We start from the raw sequence: 21,205 nt of genomic DNA, 5'->3' as shown, positions 1-21,205 counted from the left end.
TTATAGCCTTCTCTTGCTTTGTAAGAGTGATTTATCTTCTTTTTTTAGCTGCTTAGGATAACCCATGATCACAAGTAGAGAGGTTAGAAAGGCCAGAGTATTTATTCAATCATGGAGTTGTTCTCTCTTGACTAATTTAAGGCTCAGGGATCACTAAGTGTTTTTGGGCCTTAACAATTTTAATCAGCTGTAATCAATCATTGGAAAAGTGTCCAAGCTTTTGCATGCTTTTCTTATTTTTTTTAAATCTAACATCAGCAAATAAACTGGTCATTTAAGCATTAAAATTGTCAGAAAGATGTTTCATTTTATGCCATGTAGAAGCTATGTCAGCCTTTGGTCACCTAGGGATTGACTGAACCTAAACTGTACAATTTGTTCTGGGGTGCTGAAATATTTGCATAGAAGTGTAGGATATAATGGCGTGGTTCATGACCATTCAGCAGGAAAATTACAAGAAATTTATGGATGTTTGGGAACCGTTAACTAAATACTGTAAGGATTGATCTCTTTAGATGTCCCTTTAAACATACACATCCAGGGCGGGAGGGTGGTACATTTTGGAATTGGTTTAGGGCAGGGGTCTCAAAGTCCCTCCTCGAGGGCCGCAATCCAGTCGGGTTTTCAGGATTTCCCCAATGAATATGCATGAGATCTATGTGCATGCGCTGCTTTCAATGCATATTCATTGGGGAAATCCTGAAACCCGACTGGATTGTGGCCCTCGAGGAGGGACTTTGAGACTCCTGATTTAGGGGGTGTGATTTGATCTTGAGGGTGCTTTTTTTTTTTTAATTGATTAATAGGTGGAAGGGTGGGGGGAATAATTTTCTTTTATATAAATTTTTGTAAGTTTTATGTGCTTTAATTTTAATATTCTATTGTAAGTGTATTAATTATTGTGCACATTTGTAGTTTTAAAAATTGAATAAAGAATTATAAAACAAAAGAAGTGTAGGATACTTTCTAGCTTTTAAACTAACCCAAAATGTATCAGTTTAATGTAAGATCAATTTCCCTGAAAGTCAGTACACTACTACTACTACTACTACTACTAGTTATTTCTATAGTGCTACCAGACGCACGCAGTGCTGCACAGACACACACAGAAGAAGAAAACAGTCCCTGCTCGAAAGAGCTTGCAATCTAAACAGCGAGCACGTGAAGTGACTTAAGGAAAGAGATGACATCAGCGTAGCGAGGTTGTGCAGCAGAGTTTTGCACAGATTGCAAGGGAGAGAAGCGACGCTGCGGAAAACCAGTTAGAAGTAGATTGCAGTAATTTAAGTGTGAGGTTACGAGAGCATGGACAAGGGTCCGAGTAGTGTGCTCTGAGATGAAGGAGCAAAATTTGGTGATATTAAAGAGATAGAAGCGACAGGTCTTAGCAGCTTGTTGGATATGTGTAGAAAATGAGAGGTCAGAATCGAAGACTACTCCAAGGTTGTGAGCAGAGGAAACAAACAATGACAGTATTATTTACAGAGATGGAGAAAGGAGGAAGAGGAGGAGCAGAGGGTTTAGGAGGAAAGAGGAGCAGCTCAGTCTTGGACATATTTAGTTTCAGATGACGCCAGGACATCCAGGCAGCAATGTCAGCCAAACAAGCCGAGACTTTTTCTTGGACTTTAGGTGAAATTTCAGTTGTAGAGAGGTAGAGCTGGGAGTCATGAACATAAAGGTATAGAGAGAGAAGAGGTCCTAAGACCAAACCCTGGGGTACACCAACCACTTGTGGGGTAGCAGCAGAAGAGGACCCACCAACACACACTAAAGGTACGTTGGGAAAGGTAGGAGGCAAACCAGGAGAGGACAGCGTATCAAGGAGTAAGCTGTGATTTATAGTATCGAAGGCAACAGACAGGTCAAGAGGGATAAGGATAGAGGAAAGGCCCTTAGATCTGGCCATAAACAAGTCACTGCAGACCTTAGTGAGGTCAGCAGTAGTTGACGGAGGGACAAGAGATGGGACCAGACAGGAGAGTGTGAGATTGAAGTTCAGGAGAGTGGATGGTGGTTGGGGAGAAGGATGTGACTTTGTAGTGAATTCAAGGGCGATCTTGCGGACCTTGTCATGGAAGTAATCAGCCATTAGTCTGGGGAGAGAGAGAAGGAGGGTCGGAAGTGGGGGCACTTTGAGAAGGGAGTTAAGCGTTGCAAAGAGGGTTGGAAGAAAGGGAGTTAGCTAGTTGGATGTAGTAGTCTTGCTTCATCCATGTAAGTACAGAATAAAAGGAGGTCAGCATAAATTTAAAGTGAGGAAAGTACTCGCATGCAGATTCCTCTCCAGCAAAGGCATGTGCTTTCTTAGCACTTCCTGTGTCCTTATGTGACATTGTCTTGCTGTACACTTCCCCCATGCCCTCATATGAGGGGTCTTGTAACACACCACTTTTGTTGTCATCATCCAGCATGGGAAGTTATAGCACCCCTCCCATTAATCCTCAGCTGATGGTGATTGCAGGGATCTGGGTAAATTCACACAACTAGGGTGGAGTTTTAAGCATTTCTTATGGGCTTTGTGATGGGAAGTAAAAAGTGAAGGTATTGATGTAATTCTCTTCTCTTCTCTTTCCTTTTCTTTTCTGTTTATCATTTAATCTACAGCTCATTGTCATTCCTGGTTAAGTTGGAACAGCTGGACCTTGGCAGTAATGACCTGGAAGTACTGGTAAATAAATGCTTGCATTCATAGGACTTTCTCTTCTCATATTCTTAACACTAATTTGCCACAAAATGTGTTGTAATTTGACAAGGGCTGTCTGGGCCTTGAGTCAGAACTCAGTTCATATAACCTACCTTATTAAGGTCCTATGGATTTGAGTTGGTAATCCACAGACGAAAGACCTTCTAATGCAATGAGTGTCCCGTTACACTAAGGTGAAAGTAAGGGACAATCTTTTTTTGTTTTTTAGCATCGGGATTTGTTTAAATTCTTTATTCATTTTTAAAAACTTACAATAAGTGTATCAGCCAATAAAAACATTTTAAATTTAGATACAACACTTAATGTTTTTTTAAAAATCCAATTTAGAACTTATCTCCCCCCCCTCCCCACTAATCAATAACAATCTTTAAACATAGAAAACATGAGGAAGCCAAGATGGCGTCAGGGACAGACGTGCTGTGAGAGGCTCCCCTTCTAGCGGCATTTTTGCTGCTCTTCTTCGAGATTTTCTTACCAGTTTTTGCAGCGCAGGAATGCCGAAACGTAGGGGGAAACAGAGGAGCAATCTCCCGGCTTCCCCTGCCTCTTCAGTAACACGCCAGACAGAAATAACAGCTTTTGCTGTTCCTTTTTGTCTGGGCGAATCCGTTCTCCGAGGGGGGCAGACCTCGGAGCTGGACAGTGATTTTTCGCTGAGCCCGCTTGGCCCTGCAATCCCTCCCCGTCCCGGGACGATGTCAGGCAGTCCCGTGAGGCAACGGGAGACGTCGAGGAATGAATCTCCACCGGACCCGATGGTGCTGTCTTTGACCACGGAGGTGGTTCGAGCTATGCCGGGTTACCAGCAAACGGCAGAGGGAGGAGGAGGCGTTCAGGGAACAATGAGTGTGGGAAATGGAGCATTTTCTCCACTTCAACCTCTGAAACCCCTGATCAAGTCAAAAGTGGTGGATATGGAGGCGTTGTGGGGAGCCATGGAGAGCCTTCATCAGGTATGCTCCCAATTTATTTCTTCAACTCAACAAACTGCTGTTCAAATTAAAAATTGTGAAGGGAAAATTCAACAACAATCAACTAGAATGAATCACATTGAGAAAACAGTTTCTGAAATAAAACTTGCATCAAATTCTCAAATGAAAGATAAAAACTTATTGATCAGGAAAATTGAAAATTTAGAAAATGCCAATAGAAATTTGAACCTGAGATTTCTTAATTTTCCTGTATCCAGAATATTATCTCCTAGAGAACCTTTTCATTCTTTTCTGACTTCAGTTCTAAAATTTTCAGAGACCAATATGCCACCATTGCAAAAATTATACTATCTTAATATAGTTGAAGAGGATAAGGATAAGTCAACTATTCATCCCGAAGAACTAGACCTCACTGGGATGTTGGAATCCTCACGGATTGAAATTTCAGCGAGAGCTACTTTGTTAGTGACTTTCGTTTTCTTACAAGATAAAGAAGCTCTTCTTCGCCTTTTTTATAGAACTGAAAGTGTTGAATTCTACAATCACAAAATTGCAATTTTTCCTGATGTTTCAAAGTGGACGCAGCTTAGACGCAAAAAATTTCTGACATTTCGTCAGTCAGTTTTGGCCTTGGGAGCAACCTTTCAACTTAGGTTTCCTTGTAAATGCTGTATTACCTATCAAGCAAATAAGTATATCTTTTATGACCCAGAACACTTGCAATTTTTCTTGGAAGGAAAGGCTGCCATTAAGGCTCCCGACCCCTCTATAATTCCAACTACTTAGGCCTTAATGTAATTAACCAAAAGAACCCTGTATTTTTGAGGCATATGTTAATATGACCGAGTATAGTTTTCCTTTAATTCAACTCCCCTTGATTGTGTATGGCTTTACTCTCTCCCAATGTGGACTATGATCATTGTACTGGAATTTGTGATTTGATAATAATTTCTTGAGTATATTTAGTTTCCTGTATCAAAGTGTTTTTGATCTTTGATGTGAAAATGAATAAAACATTAAAAAAAAAAATAGAAAACATATCATAACCCCCCCTTACAAGCATTTTATACAAAGACCAAAATCTACCCCCCCCTCCCCAACCTTGGACACGTATAATTAAAGGGAAAAATAATATTCATTCATTCATTACAATAATTTGTTAAAGGCTCCCAAATATCCTGAATTTTTCTTAAATTCCCCTGCTGTGTGGCTATTACCCTTTCCATTTTATATATGTGACGTAAAGAGTTTCACCAAAAACTATATTATTATTTATTTATTATTTTCAACTTAAATTTCAAGTATTACACTTGTACAGAAAGCAAGAATAGGATAGATATCAAAATACAAAGCAATATAAATCTTAAATTAAACAAATATACTATTTATGCTCAAGTCCACAATTAGGATCCAAGAATTATTGAAAATTGGCGAAATTATCTAAAAAGAAAATTGTAAAAGAAGCTGAGAACTATAGCACTGAGAAGAGGTCACAATATCCTAAATATAGGGCTCAAAGATTATTAACATTCAGGCGAGACATAGCCACAAAGTTTGTCAATTGTGATGGTTCAAAAAACACATATTTAAGAGTACGGTGATATACAATACATTTACACGGATGTCTCAAATAAAAAGTTGCTCCCAAAGATAAAACCCCAGGTTTCAAAAGAAGAAATTCACGGCGACGCCTTTGCGTCTCCCGTGCCAAATCTGGGAACATTTGTATTTTATAACCAAGAAAGCTTTTTTGTCTATTTTTAAAGAAAAGTTTTAACAACCATGTTTTATCAATTGGCAAAGCTAAAGTAATAATCATGGTGGCTGGTGATGCTAGATCCTTCTCAGATGTTTCTAAGATCTGTGATATATTTGGAAGTTCTTGATCTGAAGGTTTTTCTTTTAGTTGTTGATTTTGTTCTTTATCAGGCAAATAATAAACCCGTGAAAATGGTGGTAGTGAATCTTTGGGTATCTCTAAGTTCTCTACTAGATATCTCTTAAGCATTTCTCTAGGTGTTACTAACTCGAGTCTTGGAAAGTTAATTAACCTTAAGTTATTACTGCGTAAATTGTTCTCAAGCATTTCAGTCTTCTTCCTTAGGTTAATATTATCTTTAACTAAGGCCTCTTGAACTTGTTTCAATGATACAATTTCTTTTTCCATTTTTTGAACAGATAAATTAGAAATATTCGTTTCTTTTCTTAAATCCTTCAATTCTTTATCATGTTCCTTAATTTTCCCTTCAATTTGTTGGAGTGTAGGAGTAATTTTTTTTAACAAAACCAGCCAATAAGTCCCAGATAGAGTCTAAAGTCACTTCTGCAGGTTTAATCAATTCAATTGAGGTTTGTGTAGGTGTAGAGTGCTCACCGTTCTGAAGTCCTTCGGGGGGTGTCTTCAGCCCTTCCCCCTCATGTTGAGATGATATTCCCCCAGGTACCTCCATAGGGGCCCTAGAAAAGTGGGCCCCAGTCTCCAAGCTCTCCAGTAACTCTTCCCTTGCCTCTGGAGAGGAGAAAACCAGTGAATCCGGGGTTTCCCCGCCCCTGGGAGAGCTGGTCGTCTGGGGTTGCGGGGGCGGTGCCCTAACGTCGGGGCTCAGTGTAGTGTCGGGCCCAGGAACATCCACGTTGGTTTTGTCTCTCTGTGTTGTCAGCGGGCCACCATCCGACGTCACTGCGACCTCCTGCATGCGCCGCAGTAAATCCTGAATATTCCCGAGACCCGGGGCTCCAGGACGCCGCGAGGCAGAAGCGGCACTCCGGCCCCGTCTCACCAAAAACTATAATTCAATCTACTCCAATTCTTCCAATTATTTGTAATGGCATCCCCTGTCATAATAAGTAGAAGCTTATTATTGTTAGAGGATATTTGGCTCTGAGCCCTCATTGACATGCTAAACAGTACAGTATCATACGATAATGCCACCGAATTCTCCAATAAACAATTTATTTGACCCCCATATTGATTTCCAAAAAGCCAAAATCAATGGACAGTAGAATAACAGATGATCTAAAGTCCCAGCTTCAAGATGACAGTGCCAACATATATTAGACTTAGAGCTATCCAACTTTTGTAAACGAACCATAACAAAGGAAGACTCCGAGAGGGTGGGGGGATAATTATAAAAATGGGAGTAAGGGACAGGTGCTTTTGCTTCTGTGAAGTGGATGGGGCTAAGAGGCAGACTTATGTGTCTTATCATATCTCTGTTGAATTGGAATAACTGTTTTTTCTTGCCTCAGCCGGACACTTTGGGAGCTTTGCCCAATCTCCGGGAGTTGTGGTTGGACCGAAACCAGCTCTCTGCTCTGCCACCGGTGAGTATGACTGCCAAGTTGGGGTTAGAGCTATCCTAGTACCCTTTACTCTGCTACTGAGAGTGCTGCTATCCATGGGTAGCCAAACCACAAGTGCGCTTGCTTTCTGTTAGCATTGGAAGGACCAGTTATCTGCTAAAATAAATGACGACAGCTTAGAAACATGAATGTCAACAGGTTTATTTGCTCTCCCACATTTAGGATTGTGTTTCATCAGTTAAAGCACCTTTGATGCACGGAGGTAAAATAGATGTTGAAACTCTAGAAAAACCTCACTTCCCATAAGATTCATTCACTCCTCCCCTTTTCTGCCTTGGATCCTTCACTCTAGTTTTGTGACTCTTTCATCCTGACTCCTCAGCTGTACAAATATATTTATTTGATACCATTGGGATAACAAATACACTGATAAACGCTGAAAAATAAGGACCTACATTATTCTTACAAATTAAATTACGTGCAAAAACGTTATTCCCAGCACTGACAGCTCTTTGTCTGGATCACGAATAACCAGTCCACACATTGTTATACTTTATCTCCATACTCTCTGTTCCTACATTAACAGATTGTGTCTGGTTCTATTAGTGGATTTAGAGGAGGCCTGCATTTATTCCTTTGTTAATGGATTTGGGGAGTGGCTTTTGTCTGAATTCCTCTGATGAGTTTAAGGGTTCTCTCTCCAACTGTGATAAATGTCACCACTTCCAAAACCTTCCTGGCTGTTGATCCTCTCCACTGTTGTCTTGTCTCTCATCTTCATCCTCATCCATCTATTGATGAGACAATTTTTTTTTCTTCTTGTAGCATTATACTTTTACTTTGGACACTTTTGCCCCACCCCTTTCTCATCCTTTAAGGCAGCAATTTCCAAATCTGTCTTAGGGGAACTCCAGCCCATCAAGTGGTTTACAATCTATCTAACATACCTGGGGCAATGGAGGATTAAGTGATTTGCCCAAGGTCACAAAGAGCAACATGGGGTTTGAACCCACAACCTCGGTGCTGAAGCTGTAGCTCTAACCACTAGGCCACTCCTTCCTTCATGTTATGCATACCCCCAAACCTCTTATTCTTCTTCCACAGGAGTTGGGAAATCTTCGCCGCCTTGTCTGTCTAGATGTATCTGAGAATAAAATGGAACATCTACCCAATGAAATCGGCGGGTTGACATCTCTCACTGACCTACTGCTGTCCCAAAATCAGCTGGAAAGCATACCTGCAGGGATTGGTAAGCATCCCTTTGGAAGGGAGTTAGGAACTCTGTCATAGAATATAACAGAACCTATGGGAGCTCGTCATAGGTTCCATGAAGGGCAAGTGAGTGTTCTTTCCTCATCCCTACCCTTGGAAATTTGCTAGGGGCTTTCTCATAGACACCTGATGGAATGGAAGACCTGATGCATGGTATATGTGAGAATTTTTGTGGCGATTCTTTTTTACATGGTGGGTGGTGGCCCCTGTGGAGGCTTTCTTTGCACAGTGGATAGTAGTCCTTGGATTTATTTATTTCCAACATTGATATGCTGCCTTTATCTTAGAACAAGCAGGCAGCATATTCTCACGTGTGGGTGACGTCATGTATGGAGTCTGTTATGGACAGTTCTAAAGTGTACTGGCACTTTAAGCTTTGCGAAGCTTCGAGACCACCCACACCGCTCATGCGCGAGTGCCTTCTTGCCTGATGTCGGCTCACGGTTCCTCAGTTCTTTGTTTTCCGCGGAGTGTAGAAGTTCTGTTGTTTTGGACTCCATCCAAAATTGCTTTCCCATCAGCGTTTTTTTGCCTTTTGGCTCCGTTTTTTCTTGTTTCTTTTAATACTTCTTTTTCGTCTTTATTTTATTAAAAAAACAAACCCCCACAACGTTTTATTTTGATTCCTCGGTTGGGCCTCGGGTCCTTTTCTATTATATTGGTCTCATGGTTTTCAGTCAATTTTGACTATTTTGACTTCGCTGCTGCAATTTTCCCATCCTTGTCGAGACCGAGCAGTTTTAAAAAGTGCTGTCAGTACCACCGCCCAATTTTCATCACTGACCCGCACATCTGGTGTTTATAGTGTTTAGGGCCTGAGCATTAAGTGGATACTTGTGCTCGCTGTTCCTCATTTCAAAAGCACTCGTTAAAGGCAGCAAAAGCTTTTTTTTTTCCCCCCCCAAAATCTTTATTCATTTTTATATCTCACAACAAGTGAACAATAATTGGTTCATACAAATCACTTGAAAATCTTTTCTATTATCATTGTAAATACATAAATTTAAGTCCCTCCCCCACCCTTTCCTTCCACCAATATTATAATTCAAGCATATTATACATATATTATATTCAAAGATACTGAAAAGCCAGTACAATAACAATATACCCCCTTTCCATTCTTATAACATACTATTTGTGCAAAAAAAGGTGTCTAATCATCACAATATGCTGTCAATGGCCCCCAAATTTTTTTAAAATTATTATAATTCCCTTTTTGTATGGCAATTATTCTTTCCATTTTATATATATGGCACAATGAATTCCACCAGAATAATAATAATAATAATAATAACAACAGTTTATATACCGCAGTACCGTGAAGTTCTATGCAATTTACAAAAGATTAAAAGACATTACAAGTTGATTGAACATAAAAAGGTGCAAGAAAGTGGTTAATAGGTCAAGAGAACCGTATTGAGGAGAAAGAGAAGTACGGGTCAGCTGTCTAGATATTTCAGGAACAGGTATGTTTCTAGGCGCTTCCTGAATTCCTCATAAGTAGTGGGCGAAAGTAATTGTTCTAGATCTTTACCCCATAGTGCTGCCTGATTTGAGAGAAAGTGTTCATGGTGTTTTTTCAGTTTACATCCTCTAACTGGGGGGGAAACAAAGCTTCTCTTGTGTCTGTTGGCCGAGAATGAGAAAAGGTCAGTTAGGTATTTAGGGGCTAGTCCGTATAGTACTTTGAAGCAAAGGCAAGCGAACTTAAACTTTACGCGTGCCTCCATCGGTAGCAAGGTGTCGCGTGATCAAATTTCTTTAGTCTGAAGATTAGTCTGACTGCTGCATTTAAACGTCGCATATTCTTTTGGGAAATTGCTAAATAGGCGATGTTACAGTAAACAAGTTGACTTAGTATGAGGGATTGTACCAGGATTCTGAATGTTGGCGTATCAAAATATGATTTGATGGGTCTAAGTTTCCAGAGAGTGAAAAAACCCTTTTTGATTAAGGAGTCTACCTGGTCTTTCATGGTTAGGCATTGATCCAGAGTTACACCCAGTATCTTCATGGTAGACTGAATAGGGTAACTAAGTTTATTGATGCATAGTGGTGTTTTGGTGTCATATGGGTGTGGCGAAGCAACAAAAAAATTTTGTTTTTTCTGAATTAAGTTTGAGCTTGAAGTCAATCATCCATTGCTCCATCAAATTTATAGCTTCTAATGCTTTGGGAATAGTTTCCGAGATAGAGTTAGCAAATGGGATGATAATCGTAAAGTCATCTGCGTAACTGAATAGTTACATAGAAACATAGAAAGATGACGGCAGAAAAGGGCTATAGCCCATCAAGTCTGCCCACTCTACTGTCCCACCCCATTAAGTCAGAGTGCTACTCGACCTACGTAGAGATCCCACGTGGATGTCCCATTTATTCTTATAGTCGAGCACGCTAGTGGCCTTGATCACCTGTTCCAGTGATCCACCACCCTTTCTGTAAAGAAGTACTTCCTGTGTCACCACCAAATCTCACTCCTCTGAGTTTGAGCGGGTGCCCTCTTGTGACTGAAGGTCCCTTAGGAAAGAATATGTCGTTTTCCACCTCGACACGACCCGTGACGTACTTAAATGTCTCAATCATGTCACCCCTCTCCCTGCTCTCCTCCAGAGAGTAGAGCTGCAACTTGCCCAGTCTTTCCTCGTATGAGAGACCCTTGAGTCCGGAGACCATCCTAGTGGCCATTCGCTGGACTGACTCAGCTCGAAGTATATCTTTACGGTAATGTGGCCTCCAGAATTGCACACAGTACTCCAGATGAGGTCTCACCATGGTTCTGTACAGTGGCATTATGACTTCAGGTTTACGACTGACGAAGCTTCTATTGATACATCCCATTATCTGCCTTGCCTTGGATGAGGCCTTCTCCACTTGTTTGGCAGCCTTCATGTCTGCACTGATGATTACTCCCAAGTCCTGTTCTTCTGAGGTCGTAGCTAGTGTTTCTCCATTCAAAGTGTATGTTCTGCATGGATTTCTGCTGCCGAGATGCATCACCTTACACTTCTTTGCGTTGAAACCCAGCTGCCATGTTGAGGACCAGTTTTCCAACTTGATCAGATCCTGCGCCATACCATCCGTGATATCGCTTTCACCTACTATATTACACAACTTGGCGTCGTCGGCAAACAGCGCTACTTTTCCCTGAAGCCCTTGGGTCAAGTCCCTTATGAATATGTTAAAAAGGGATGGTCCCAGGACTGAGCCCTGCGGCACTCCGCTAGTCACCTCCGATGTCTTAGAGAGGGTGCCATTGACCACCACCCTCTGAAGTCTTCCACTCAGCCAATCATTGACCCATGCCGTTAGTTTCTCACCTAACCCCATCGATTTCATCTTGTTTAATAGTCTACGGTGTGGGACACTGTCAAACGCTTTACTGAAATCCAAGTACACTATGTCCAGAGACTCTCCCGAGTCTAGCTTTCCGGTAACCCAGTCAAAGAAGCTGATAAGGTTGGATTGGCATGACCTGCCCCTAGTGAATCCATGTTGACAGGGATCCCTCAGATTCCCCTCATCCAATATCGTGTCTAATTTCCCTTTAAGTAGAGTTTCCATGAGTTTACACACTATTGATGTGAGACTTACTGGTCTGTAATTCGCAGCCTCTGCTCTGCAACCCTTTTTGTGCAGAGGAACAACATTGGCAGTTTTCCAGTCCAGGGGTACTCTCCCCGTACTTAGGGAGAGATTGAAGATCATGGCTAACGGTTCCGCCAAAACATCGCATAGCTCTCTGAGCACTCTTGGGTGCAGATTGTCCGGCCCCATGGCTTTGTTCACCTTGAGTCTTGACAGTTCTTTGTAAACATCAGCTGGTGTGAACTCAAACTTCTGAAATGGGTCATCCATGCTTTGCTTTGCATCCAGCCGAGGCCCGTGCCTCGCAGGTAAAGACTGAACAGAAGTAATCATTCAGTAGTTTGGCTTTATTGGAGTCAGTTTCCACATAATTCCCGTCTGGCGTTCTAAGGCATACTATCCCGTTTGTGTTCTTTTTCCTGTCGCTAATGTATCTGAAGAAGGATTTGTCCCCTTTCTTGATGTTCTTCGCTAGAGATTCTTCCATAAGAAGTTTGGCCTCCCTGACTGCTGTTTTGACCGCTGCAGATTTTGTCCTGTATTCAATTTTTGCTTCTTTTCCCCCCATGCGTTTGTATGATAGAAATGCTCTTTTCTTCTCCTTGACGAGGTACGATACCTCATCTGTGAACCATTTGGGTTTCCTTTTTCTTTGTTGTTTAGTTACCGATTTTATGTAGCGGATAGTTGCCTCATGAAGGGTCGATTTCAAGGTTGACCACATAGCTTCCACATTATCAGTTACTTCTTGAACCTGCAGTGTCTGGTAGACGAAATCTCCCATGCATGCGAAGTCAGTGCCCCTGAAATTGAGTACCCTTGTTTTTGTTTGTGATCTAGGGAAGCCTTTCTTAAGGTTAAACCATACCATGTTATGGTCACTGGTGGCTAGCGTCTCTCCCACCGAGACGTCTGAGATGCTTTCCCCATTGGTAAGTACCAGGTCCAGGATGGCCTGGGCCCTAGTGGGCTCTAGTACCATTTGTTTGAGCCGTACTCCCTTCATGGACGTTAATATCCTCCTGCTGTCACAAGTTGTCGCTGATAGTGTTTTCCAGTCTACATCAGGCATGTTGAAGTCTCCTAATAGAACAGCCTCCCCCCGTAAGGTGATATTCTCAATGTCTTCAATTAATTCTGCGTCCTTTTCCTCCGATTGTCTCGGAGGTCTGTATACCACACCAAGGTACAGGCATTTTTCTCCACCTCTGGCCAAGTTTACCCAGATGGATTCCCCAGTATACTTGACATCTGTGATCCTGGTTGTCTTAATGTTCTCTTTGATGTAAAATGCTACCCCACCACCTAACTTACCCTCTCTATCTTGTCTAATCAGGTTGTATCCTGGTATGGTTATATCCCACCCATGAGAGTCTGTGAACCATGTTTCGGATATTGCTACTATGTCTATGTCTGCATTGACTATTTCTGTTTCTAGTTCTAGAAATTTATTCCCTAGGCTGTGTGCGTTAACATACATAGCTCTCCACTCTTTCTATTTGCTAAGCTCCTGTTGTGAGCCACCCATTTGAGTTAAATTGTCACTGAGCGATTCGTTTACAGTAAGGGTACTTACCTCAGACCTAGAAGCGTAATGTTGGTTTGCTGCATCAGGATTGTTACTTACTGCTCTGGTGTAAAAGTGGGTACCCACCCCCGACTTACCTAGTTTAAAGCCCTTCGAAGTAGGCGGGCTAGTCTGGGTCCAAAGACATTCTTACCTCTGTTGGTCAGGTGGAGTCCGTCTGGTCCCTGTAGTCCCTGTAGTGTCTCTCCGTGATTCAGGAATCCGAAGTTCATCTCCCGGCACCATCGTTGTAGCCACTCATTCGTCTTCAGGATGCGTTCGTCCCTGTCCCTTCCTCTGCCCCTAACAGGAAGAATGGAAGAGAATACTACCTGTGCTCCTATCTGCTTCAGCCTCTTTCCCAGAGCTCCGAAGTCTCTCGCTATGTCCTCCAGGGTGTTCTTGGCAGTGTCATTCGTTCCGATGTGGATGAGCAGCATGGGGAAGTGGTCCTGGGGCCTGAGAAGTCTATCGAGACAGGTGGTCACGTCTCTTATTCTGGCTCCGGGCAGACAGCAGACTTCCCTCGACTGCATATCTGGTCTGCATATTGGTCCCTCGGTGCCCCTCAACATGGAGTCCCACATGGGTTAGCTGTACACCCAGTGAGGACGTGTAGATATTGAAAAGCAATGAGGATAGCGGTGACCCTTGCGGCACGCCAGATGGATTGCTCCAGGTGTTGGAGAGATCATAATTGAAACGTACCTGATAAGTACGGGACATAAGGAAGCCACGAAACCTCATCCCTGATACCAGTATCGTCTAGGCATTGTAGCATTTTCCCATGGTCTACTAGATCAAAGGCGGAGCTCATTTCGAATTGCATGATCAGGGCATTGAGGCCCTTGCTAAACAATAAACGTAAATTATCTAGGATAGCCGCAATTACTGTCTCCGTAATGAATAAAGGTCTAAACCCGGATTGAGTTTCATGTGGGAGAGAGAACTGATTTAAGATATTCCATCAATTGGGTGTGTACCAATCCCTCCATGATTTTTACAGAAAATGGAATGGATGCCACTGGTCTGTAGTTGGTTACTAGAGCTGATGATTTTAGGATTGGGGTTATTATTATGTGACCGTTGTTAGTGAGGAACTTCCCATTTTTTAGATTATGGGCTAAGTAGTGTAGCAACGATAGTTTAAATTCTAATGGCGCCGCTTTCATAATTTCCGGGGGGCATGAGTCCAGAACACAATATGATTTAGAGTATTTGGGGTCTTAGCTGAAGAAATTGTTTTCTTATGGTCGCAGTATTTTTTACAAAATCTGGCAAGAACAGCAACTTTGAACCTTTATAGTTTGTTTCTATCAGCTTTAGCCAAATTCAAAATCTCCAGAGCTTGCTGGAATCTTAAGACCTTGAATATTAAAGGCCTTGGCTTCACTTGGCTAGCTGACCGTTTAGATGGAATTCTGTGTGCTCGTTCTATTTCCAGGGGATGTTTTGAACTTAACTGCAGTAACTTTGGCAAAAGGTTTTCCAAGAACTGAACAGCATTCCCCCCTTCCAAATTCTCTGCCAGACCAATTATTTTCACATTCTGTTTCTTTAAATCTTTAATATCCTTACTGTCAGCTTTACACTGAACCGCATTGATTTCCAACTGCGCCACTTTGTTTTCTAGTGTTAACATTCTCTGACTGGCAATCTCCATCTGCCTATTAATATTTAAAACTTCTTTAACTTCAGCAATCCCACTAGCATTGTCCTGGAGCATTTGCTTAATGCTCTTGAATTCAGCCATCATTTCACTCCTGTCCAGCACATCAACGGCTTCAGCAGGGAGAGGCACCTTTGACGCAAACACTGATCTTGTTTTAGCCGCTTTGCCGATCCTCCTGCCGCGAAGGCAGTATCTAATTTTGCCTGCAGCGTAGCCGCCATACACCACAATATTTTCGGTATGCTTTAGCGTCGAAAAAGCCGCGACGTACTTACAAATTCTCAGCGTGTCACCTGGGTTTGAGGAGCTCCGCGATCACACTGCCATCTTGTGTGCTGCCAAGCCATGCCCCCCGCAGCAAAAGCTTTTTGGCTCAACAGTGGACTCCAGCAACAAGGAACATAAGAACATAAGAAATGCCTCTGCTGGGTCAGACCCGAGGTCCATCGTGCCCAGCAGTCCGCTCACGCGGTGGCCCAACAGGTCCAGGACCTGTGCAGTAATCCTCTATCTATACCCCTCTATCCCCTTTTCCAGTAGGAAATTGTCCAATCCCTTCTTAAACCCCAGTACCGTACTCTGCCCTGTAACATCCTCTGGAAGCGCAGGTTCATCGGTGCTGGCATCGACATCAGATGCCATTCCTCTATCGAAGCCTGCTAAGAAGCCATCTTCTAAGCCAGCGTCACAGGCCTCTACTGCATTGAGTTCCTCGATGCAGGCCAAAAGTAGATGCCAGCGTTCTCCTTCAGTGTAGGTGGGGCTCGTTAATGAAAAGATATAATTCTCTGTTAGATTGATTTCTGGTTTTTTTTGATAAGTTCTTTTAAAGGGAGTGAAGGCAGTGACCTGGTACATATTACTGAAGTCAGGCAGATATAGACTGTGGAACCATTCCATGCAAGATTTTAAAATTCAGTCCTCTACGTTAAGACAAAATTTTAAGCAGAGGCTGGATATGATTATGTAATGTAGTTGTAATCACCAGCCTTGTAGTTTTCCCAGCTGTTTCTTTGGTATAATGAATTAGAATAATCCAGGCGAGGCAGCCCAAGTGTGTGAACTGCAGCCTCTAATTCTTTCCCTAATTGTGCACACATGAAATGGATGTTCCACAAGTAATACCAGTTCACACAAATAATAGCCCAGTGTCAAGAACAGATTAAATGGACCATCAGAAAACATCTGTGGAAATTTCTGAGCCTCTCATGTTAAACTCACTTGCTATGCTCAGCTTTTTCAGTCACCAGCCTGTAGTACAAATCCACACATTTTTATATTTTACTTCATTTTTTCAAATAATAAAAGAAGCTTAAAATTTTAAGTCCCAGTAGAGCTTCCAGCATTGTGATGGAGACAAATGTAGTCCTCAGTGATGATATAATACTGCTATCCCGACTTGGTCAAGTTTCATCATTATCTTCAGGGGTTGACTTTCATATTGCAGCTATAAATAAAATAGTTGGTTTGAAAGCTGATGCCTGAAGCAGATGACAAAACTTGATCAAGTTGGGGGATGGCAGTGTTAAACTGTGAAGGAGGACTCTAGTTGTCTCCACAGCACCAGAAACTCTACTGGGACTTGCAGAAAAGTTACTTTGCCCTCTTGGCTGAGCAATACTGTCTGTGTACTGAACTCAGCTGACCTTCTCTGATGACGGCAGTTCATTAGTCACTCAAACCCTCTTTCCTTTCTGGAGGTGTACTCATTAACCTAATTACAGAACTGAGGTATGCTCCAAGGCTGGGGTGTCGGGACTGCTACACCTGTTTAATAGGAATTTCATAGACAGCTCTGGAAAACATTTTCTAGAGGAGCACTGAACGAGACCTTTTATAGAACACGGTATGTGTAAGCAACTTGATTTCTACATTTTTATGGGCTTGCCTTTCCAGCTCATGAGAACCTTTCTATCTTTTTGTGTTTTGGGGTTTATTTTCTCTGGTGGCCTACAGAGCAGCTGTTCCAGGCTTTAGCTTCCACAGCAGGGGTCCACCATGCAACATCCTTCCTCTACATCTTCATATCTATCCTTGTTTATCTAAAGGGGCCACAGGCTTCTGGCACATGAAGGCAAATAACCACCTTTCTTGGACAACTTGAATGTGTATTCCTTGTGCAGCAGAACACAGCTCATTCTGCCTTGCCTCGAGTTCAGCTTCCTAGGGTCTGAGACACAAACATTTTATTCCAAAACGCTCTGTGTGTTGATTTCCATCTGGTAGCAACATCTCATCACTCTTTCCCTTTGTTGGTCCCCAGGTCAGCTAAAGCAGCTGTCGATTCTGAAGGCGGACCAGAACAAAATCGGGCAACTAACCGAGTCGATTGGAGAGTGTGAAAACCTGTCAGAGCTTGTATTGACAGAAAACCTGCTGATGGTAAGACACTATAATCTGAACCGTGGCAAGGAGGATCTTGGGGGGTTGTTGGACTAGCAAGACAGGTGGCAGGAATGTATCATTTGAAAGAGGCCTTAATTATCCTGTCAAGCATAAATTAGTTTACGGACCAAGACTGCAGGTAGCCTGTTGCTTCTGGTCATGGAGCACATAGAAAGAATACAGTAGTGTAGCGTAGTAGATGATGGCAGATAAAGATATACCTGGTTAGAGGCTGAAGTGAATGCCGCAGTGTAGCAAGTACAATTCTATTTGGAATATAATGGAAGTTTGACCATTTCTTCAGATGCTATTGATTAGATCAAAGGCCAGGGGAATGTGAATTGCTCTACTTGGTGAAGCTAGAGATGTAAATGCTATAGAGAGGATGGTAAGGTTGGGTGAATGTTAAGAGGATGTCCATGTGGATTATCTGGAGGCAGCAGTAAAACCTGACCAAAGAGATATTTACTTGACTGTGGATGTAGAAATGTTTATAAGCGTTTTATCAAATTTTAAATAAAACTTGGATGTGGTAAGAGCGGTTAATGTAGCTAGTTTTTAAAAGGGTTTGGACAAGTTCCTGGAGGAAATGTCCATAGTCTGCTATTGAGACAGAGATGGGAGAAGCCACTGCTTGCCCTGGAATTGGTAGCATGGAATGCTGCTATTATTTTGGGTTTTGGCCAGGTACTTGTGACTTGGATTGACCTCCGTGAAGATGGGATACTGGGCTTGATGGACCATTGATCTGAACCAGAAAGGCTATTTTTATGGGTTTTGTGATATGTTGCTGTCAGGTTTGGAGTATAAATAACATACATTTTTTCTTAATGATATAAGTATAATTTCTCAAAAAAGAAAAGAGCAGAAAAAAGCAAACTTCTGCTGGCCTGTGCGCCAAGAATAAAGACAAGTTGAGCTGTAGCGCCATCCGCTGCCATGAGGTTGCCAAAACGTGGGCAAAGAATGGGAAGTATAAAAACAACAAAAAGAATAAGGTTATGAGAGGGCATGAAATACCAGCACCTGGCTTCCAGAAAACACAAGGAAGAGTGAGTAGGATGAGCCACTGTTTTTATTCTAAACCTTACTGTAGTAGGGTCGGGGAGAGGCTGGATGGCATCCTGCGCTCTTGCAGTAGTGACTCCTGCTGAGAGAAGCAGGGACACCAGGAGCTGAGTCACTATTCCTATCATTCCCTTAAAAAAAATGACATACAGTTTTAATTCTATGCCAAAGTAGAAAGCTGATGTGGGTCATCCATAATTAGATGAGAGATGGTGACTTGGCTGAGTCGAAGGGCTAGGTACACAGGGGCCCACCTCATGTCAATGTAGTAAATACCTTTTCTTGTAGCAGTGGAGTAAACCTTATGTGCTGTATCCACAGGCATTGCCAAAGTCCCTGGGGAAGCTCACCAAACTAACTAACTTGAATGTGGACCGGAACCGTCTGACCTTGCTGCCAGTGGAAATGGGCAACTGTAGTAACCTGAATGTGCTGTCCCTACGAGACAACCGCTTGACATACTTGCCTGCTGAGTTGGCTGATGCCTCTGAGCTCCACGTCCTAGATGTGGCAGGAAACAGGTAAGCAGTAGTGAGACTCTGGTGTTTCAAATGTTCTCTGCCTCTTGATCACACTGGCCCATGGCTTTGAAGCTTGGATGCAGCACTACACTGTGCCCTTAATAACTTTGCTTTCTCTCAGCTTTTGGTGTTTCTTTTTAGGATTCTATTCATTGATTTTTTTTCATCTCTCTACTTTTTTCTTTTGTTTTACTGCTTTGAATTGTGTTCTCTGTGGACAAGCAAGGGATATGTAGGCACACATTGTGTGATGATATCTGACAGCTCTTCACAGTGCAAGCAAAGCTTTCCTACACAGGAGAGAGAGCAGGGACTCCAGTGTGCCATCAGGAACCTGATGAAAATCTGGTCAGTATGTAGCTGCAGAAAAGTAAACTACTCCCCCTCCACCCCAATGTGTGGGATCTGACTTGGTACCTACAGGAGAGGGCGTTTCAGTGGGAAAACTGCACAGACTGACTATGCTGTTGGGATACACCTCAGCCATCTGCCTTGCTTCTGAAATAATAAAAAAGACAAAACTGCTGAGCTAGCCTCTGTTCCAAGAATTGAGGGAAGCTAAGCTGTAGCATCACTCTGCTGCCAGGTATCAGGCAGATGGAACGCGGAAATAACAAAGAGAATAAACTCATAAGAGGACATGAAATGCCAGCACCTGCCTCGCAGCCTCTTAGTGCAGGTAACCTTGTTCAGTCCAGGGCTACTTAGAAGAGATCCACAGAAGGACTTGGCCTTCCAAACCAAGGTCTACCCAAACAAAAAAATGTTCTCAGCCATTGCAGAATAGTGCATGCTTGACATACATAGGGAAGATTTAGAACTTTTTCTATCTAACAAATTGCTCCAGGGCTCATTCGCTATCATGTCAAGAGCTGCTCTAGACCTTACAGAACTGCTTTGATTTCTCATTTGTAAGGAAAAAGTAGTGTGTGTGACTATATTTGCTGCAACCTCTTGACTATTCCTTCCCAGACAATAATCTATACTTCAAAAACTTCCAGATTTGACTTTGCTGAGCCTAAGTCTGTATTTTTCAGAACAGTGGATAGCTCTCATCAACTGGGACTGGGACTGGCTTAAAGTTGTGTTGCAAAAACAAAATTCCTTTGACAGAGTCAACCAACAACTTCTGCAATAGTGGAAAAACTCATTCAGTATTAGCAGTATGTAGCATTTTGCGACTCTTGCGGCTGTTGAAATACTTCACCCATTTCCCAAGCCATGTTACTTTTGGAAGTCTTAGGTTTGGCTCAACAAATCTCTTCAAGTTGCAGACTTGATCAAAACATTTGCTATCATCGATCTTTATTGCTTTTTCTTTGAGCTATGCCACAGTTGCAGCAACTTCATCCTAACTTGGAATTTCAGTTAAAGCCATCCATGCAAATATAGTGAACTCCTCCAGTGGCATGATCTACACCTCCAAATATTCCAAAGTTCTGGTGTACAGCAAGGCTGCTTGTGAACAATATTCATCACACTGGTCATCCAGTAATAACTCCTTTACCTTTAGTGATAAGAAACCATCTTGTGCACGGCATTTGAGAACACACTGAACAGATTTAAGATGGTCCATAACCTCCAGTAGTGAGTTATCCTCACATTCAATTCTTTCAGGGTGTAAGTGGAACACATTCATCATTGAATGCATATGCCAGAAGTAAATCTCACTCGGATCATTTTCAAAGACATTTCGGATCACAGCAGGTGAATTTTCTTGAGACAAAAAAATACTTCAAGGCTTGAAACATCAGCAACAGGAAACACAGCCATCGAGTCTTGCTGTGATAAAGCAACTGACGATACTTCACTTCAGCAAACTCAAAATACTCTTTCAAATTCTCAGTTTGAACAATGTAGATTGAATAGTTGTAAATTTTTAAAATAATTGATTCAGTGTCAACATCGTGTATCAGCACCATGCTGCATGCAGTTATTCAAAACATGTGCTGGAGCTATGAGATCTCTGTCAGTTGCTCCTGGGGGATGTTTTCCCCTACTTGCAAGTCAAGCATTTCATCTCTAGCCAAGGGTGGCTCCAGGAAGACCCTGATGATACTGAAAAACTAGAAAATTTATGTATGGCTTTAGGTAAATTCTTTAACAATCGCACATTCATGAAATACAAATTTATGGTCTCTTGGGAAATGATATGGGTATTGAACTTTCCAAGTCTGAATGGAAAAGAGTGTT

General features: G+C 42.2%; 1 protein-coding gene across 13 annotated transcripts in view; it reads left to right on the top strand.

The window, feature by feature from the left end:
• LOC117355920 (protein scribble homolog) overlaps positions 1–21,205 on the top strand; it is a 393,083-nt gene that overhangs the window by 118,948 nt on the left and 252,930 nt on the right. For all 13 annotated transcript variants that reach the window (XM_033935046.1, XM_033935039.1, XM_033935045.1 and 10 more), the window contains exons 6-10: positions 2,608–2,671; positions 6,889–6,963; positions 8,047–8,191; positions 17,302–17,420; positions 18,813–19,012. In XM_033935046.1, the coding sequence (XP_033790937.1) occupies positions 2,608–2,671; positions 6,889–6,963; positions 8,047–8,191; positions 17,302–17,420; positions 18,813–19,012 (603 nt within the window). The remainder of the gene's footprint in view (positions 1–2,607; positions 2,672–6,888; positions 6,964–8,046; positions 8,192–17,301; positions 17,421–18,812; positions 19,013–21,205) is intronic.

This window comes from Geotrypetes seraphini, chromosome 2, assembly GCF_902459505.1.
Source record: "Geotrypetes seraphini chromosome 2, aGeoSer1.1, whole genome shotgun sequence".
NCBI classification, from domain to species: Eukaryota; Metazoa; Chordata; class Amphibia; order Gymnophiona; family Dermophiidae; genus Geotrypetes; species Geotrypetes seraphini.
The sequence above is the reverse complement of the archived record's forward strand: the minus strand, read 5'-3'. Positions and strand labels throughout refer to the sequence as shown.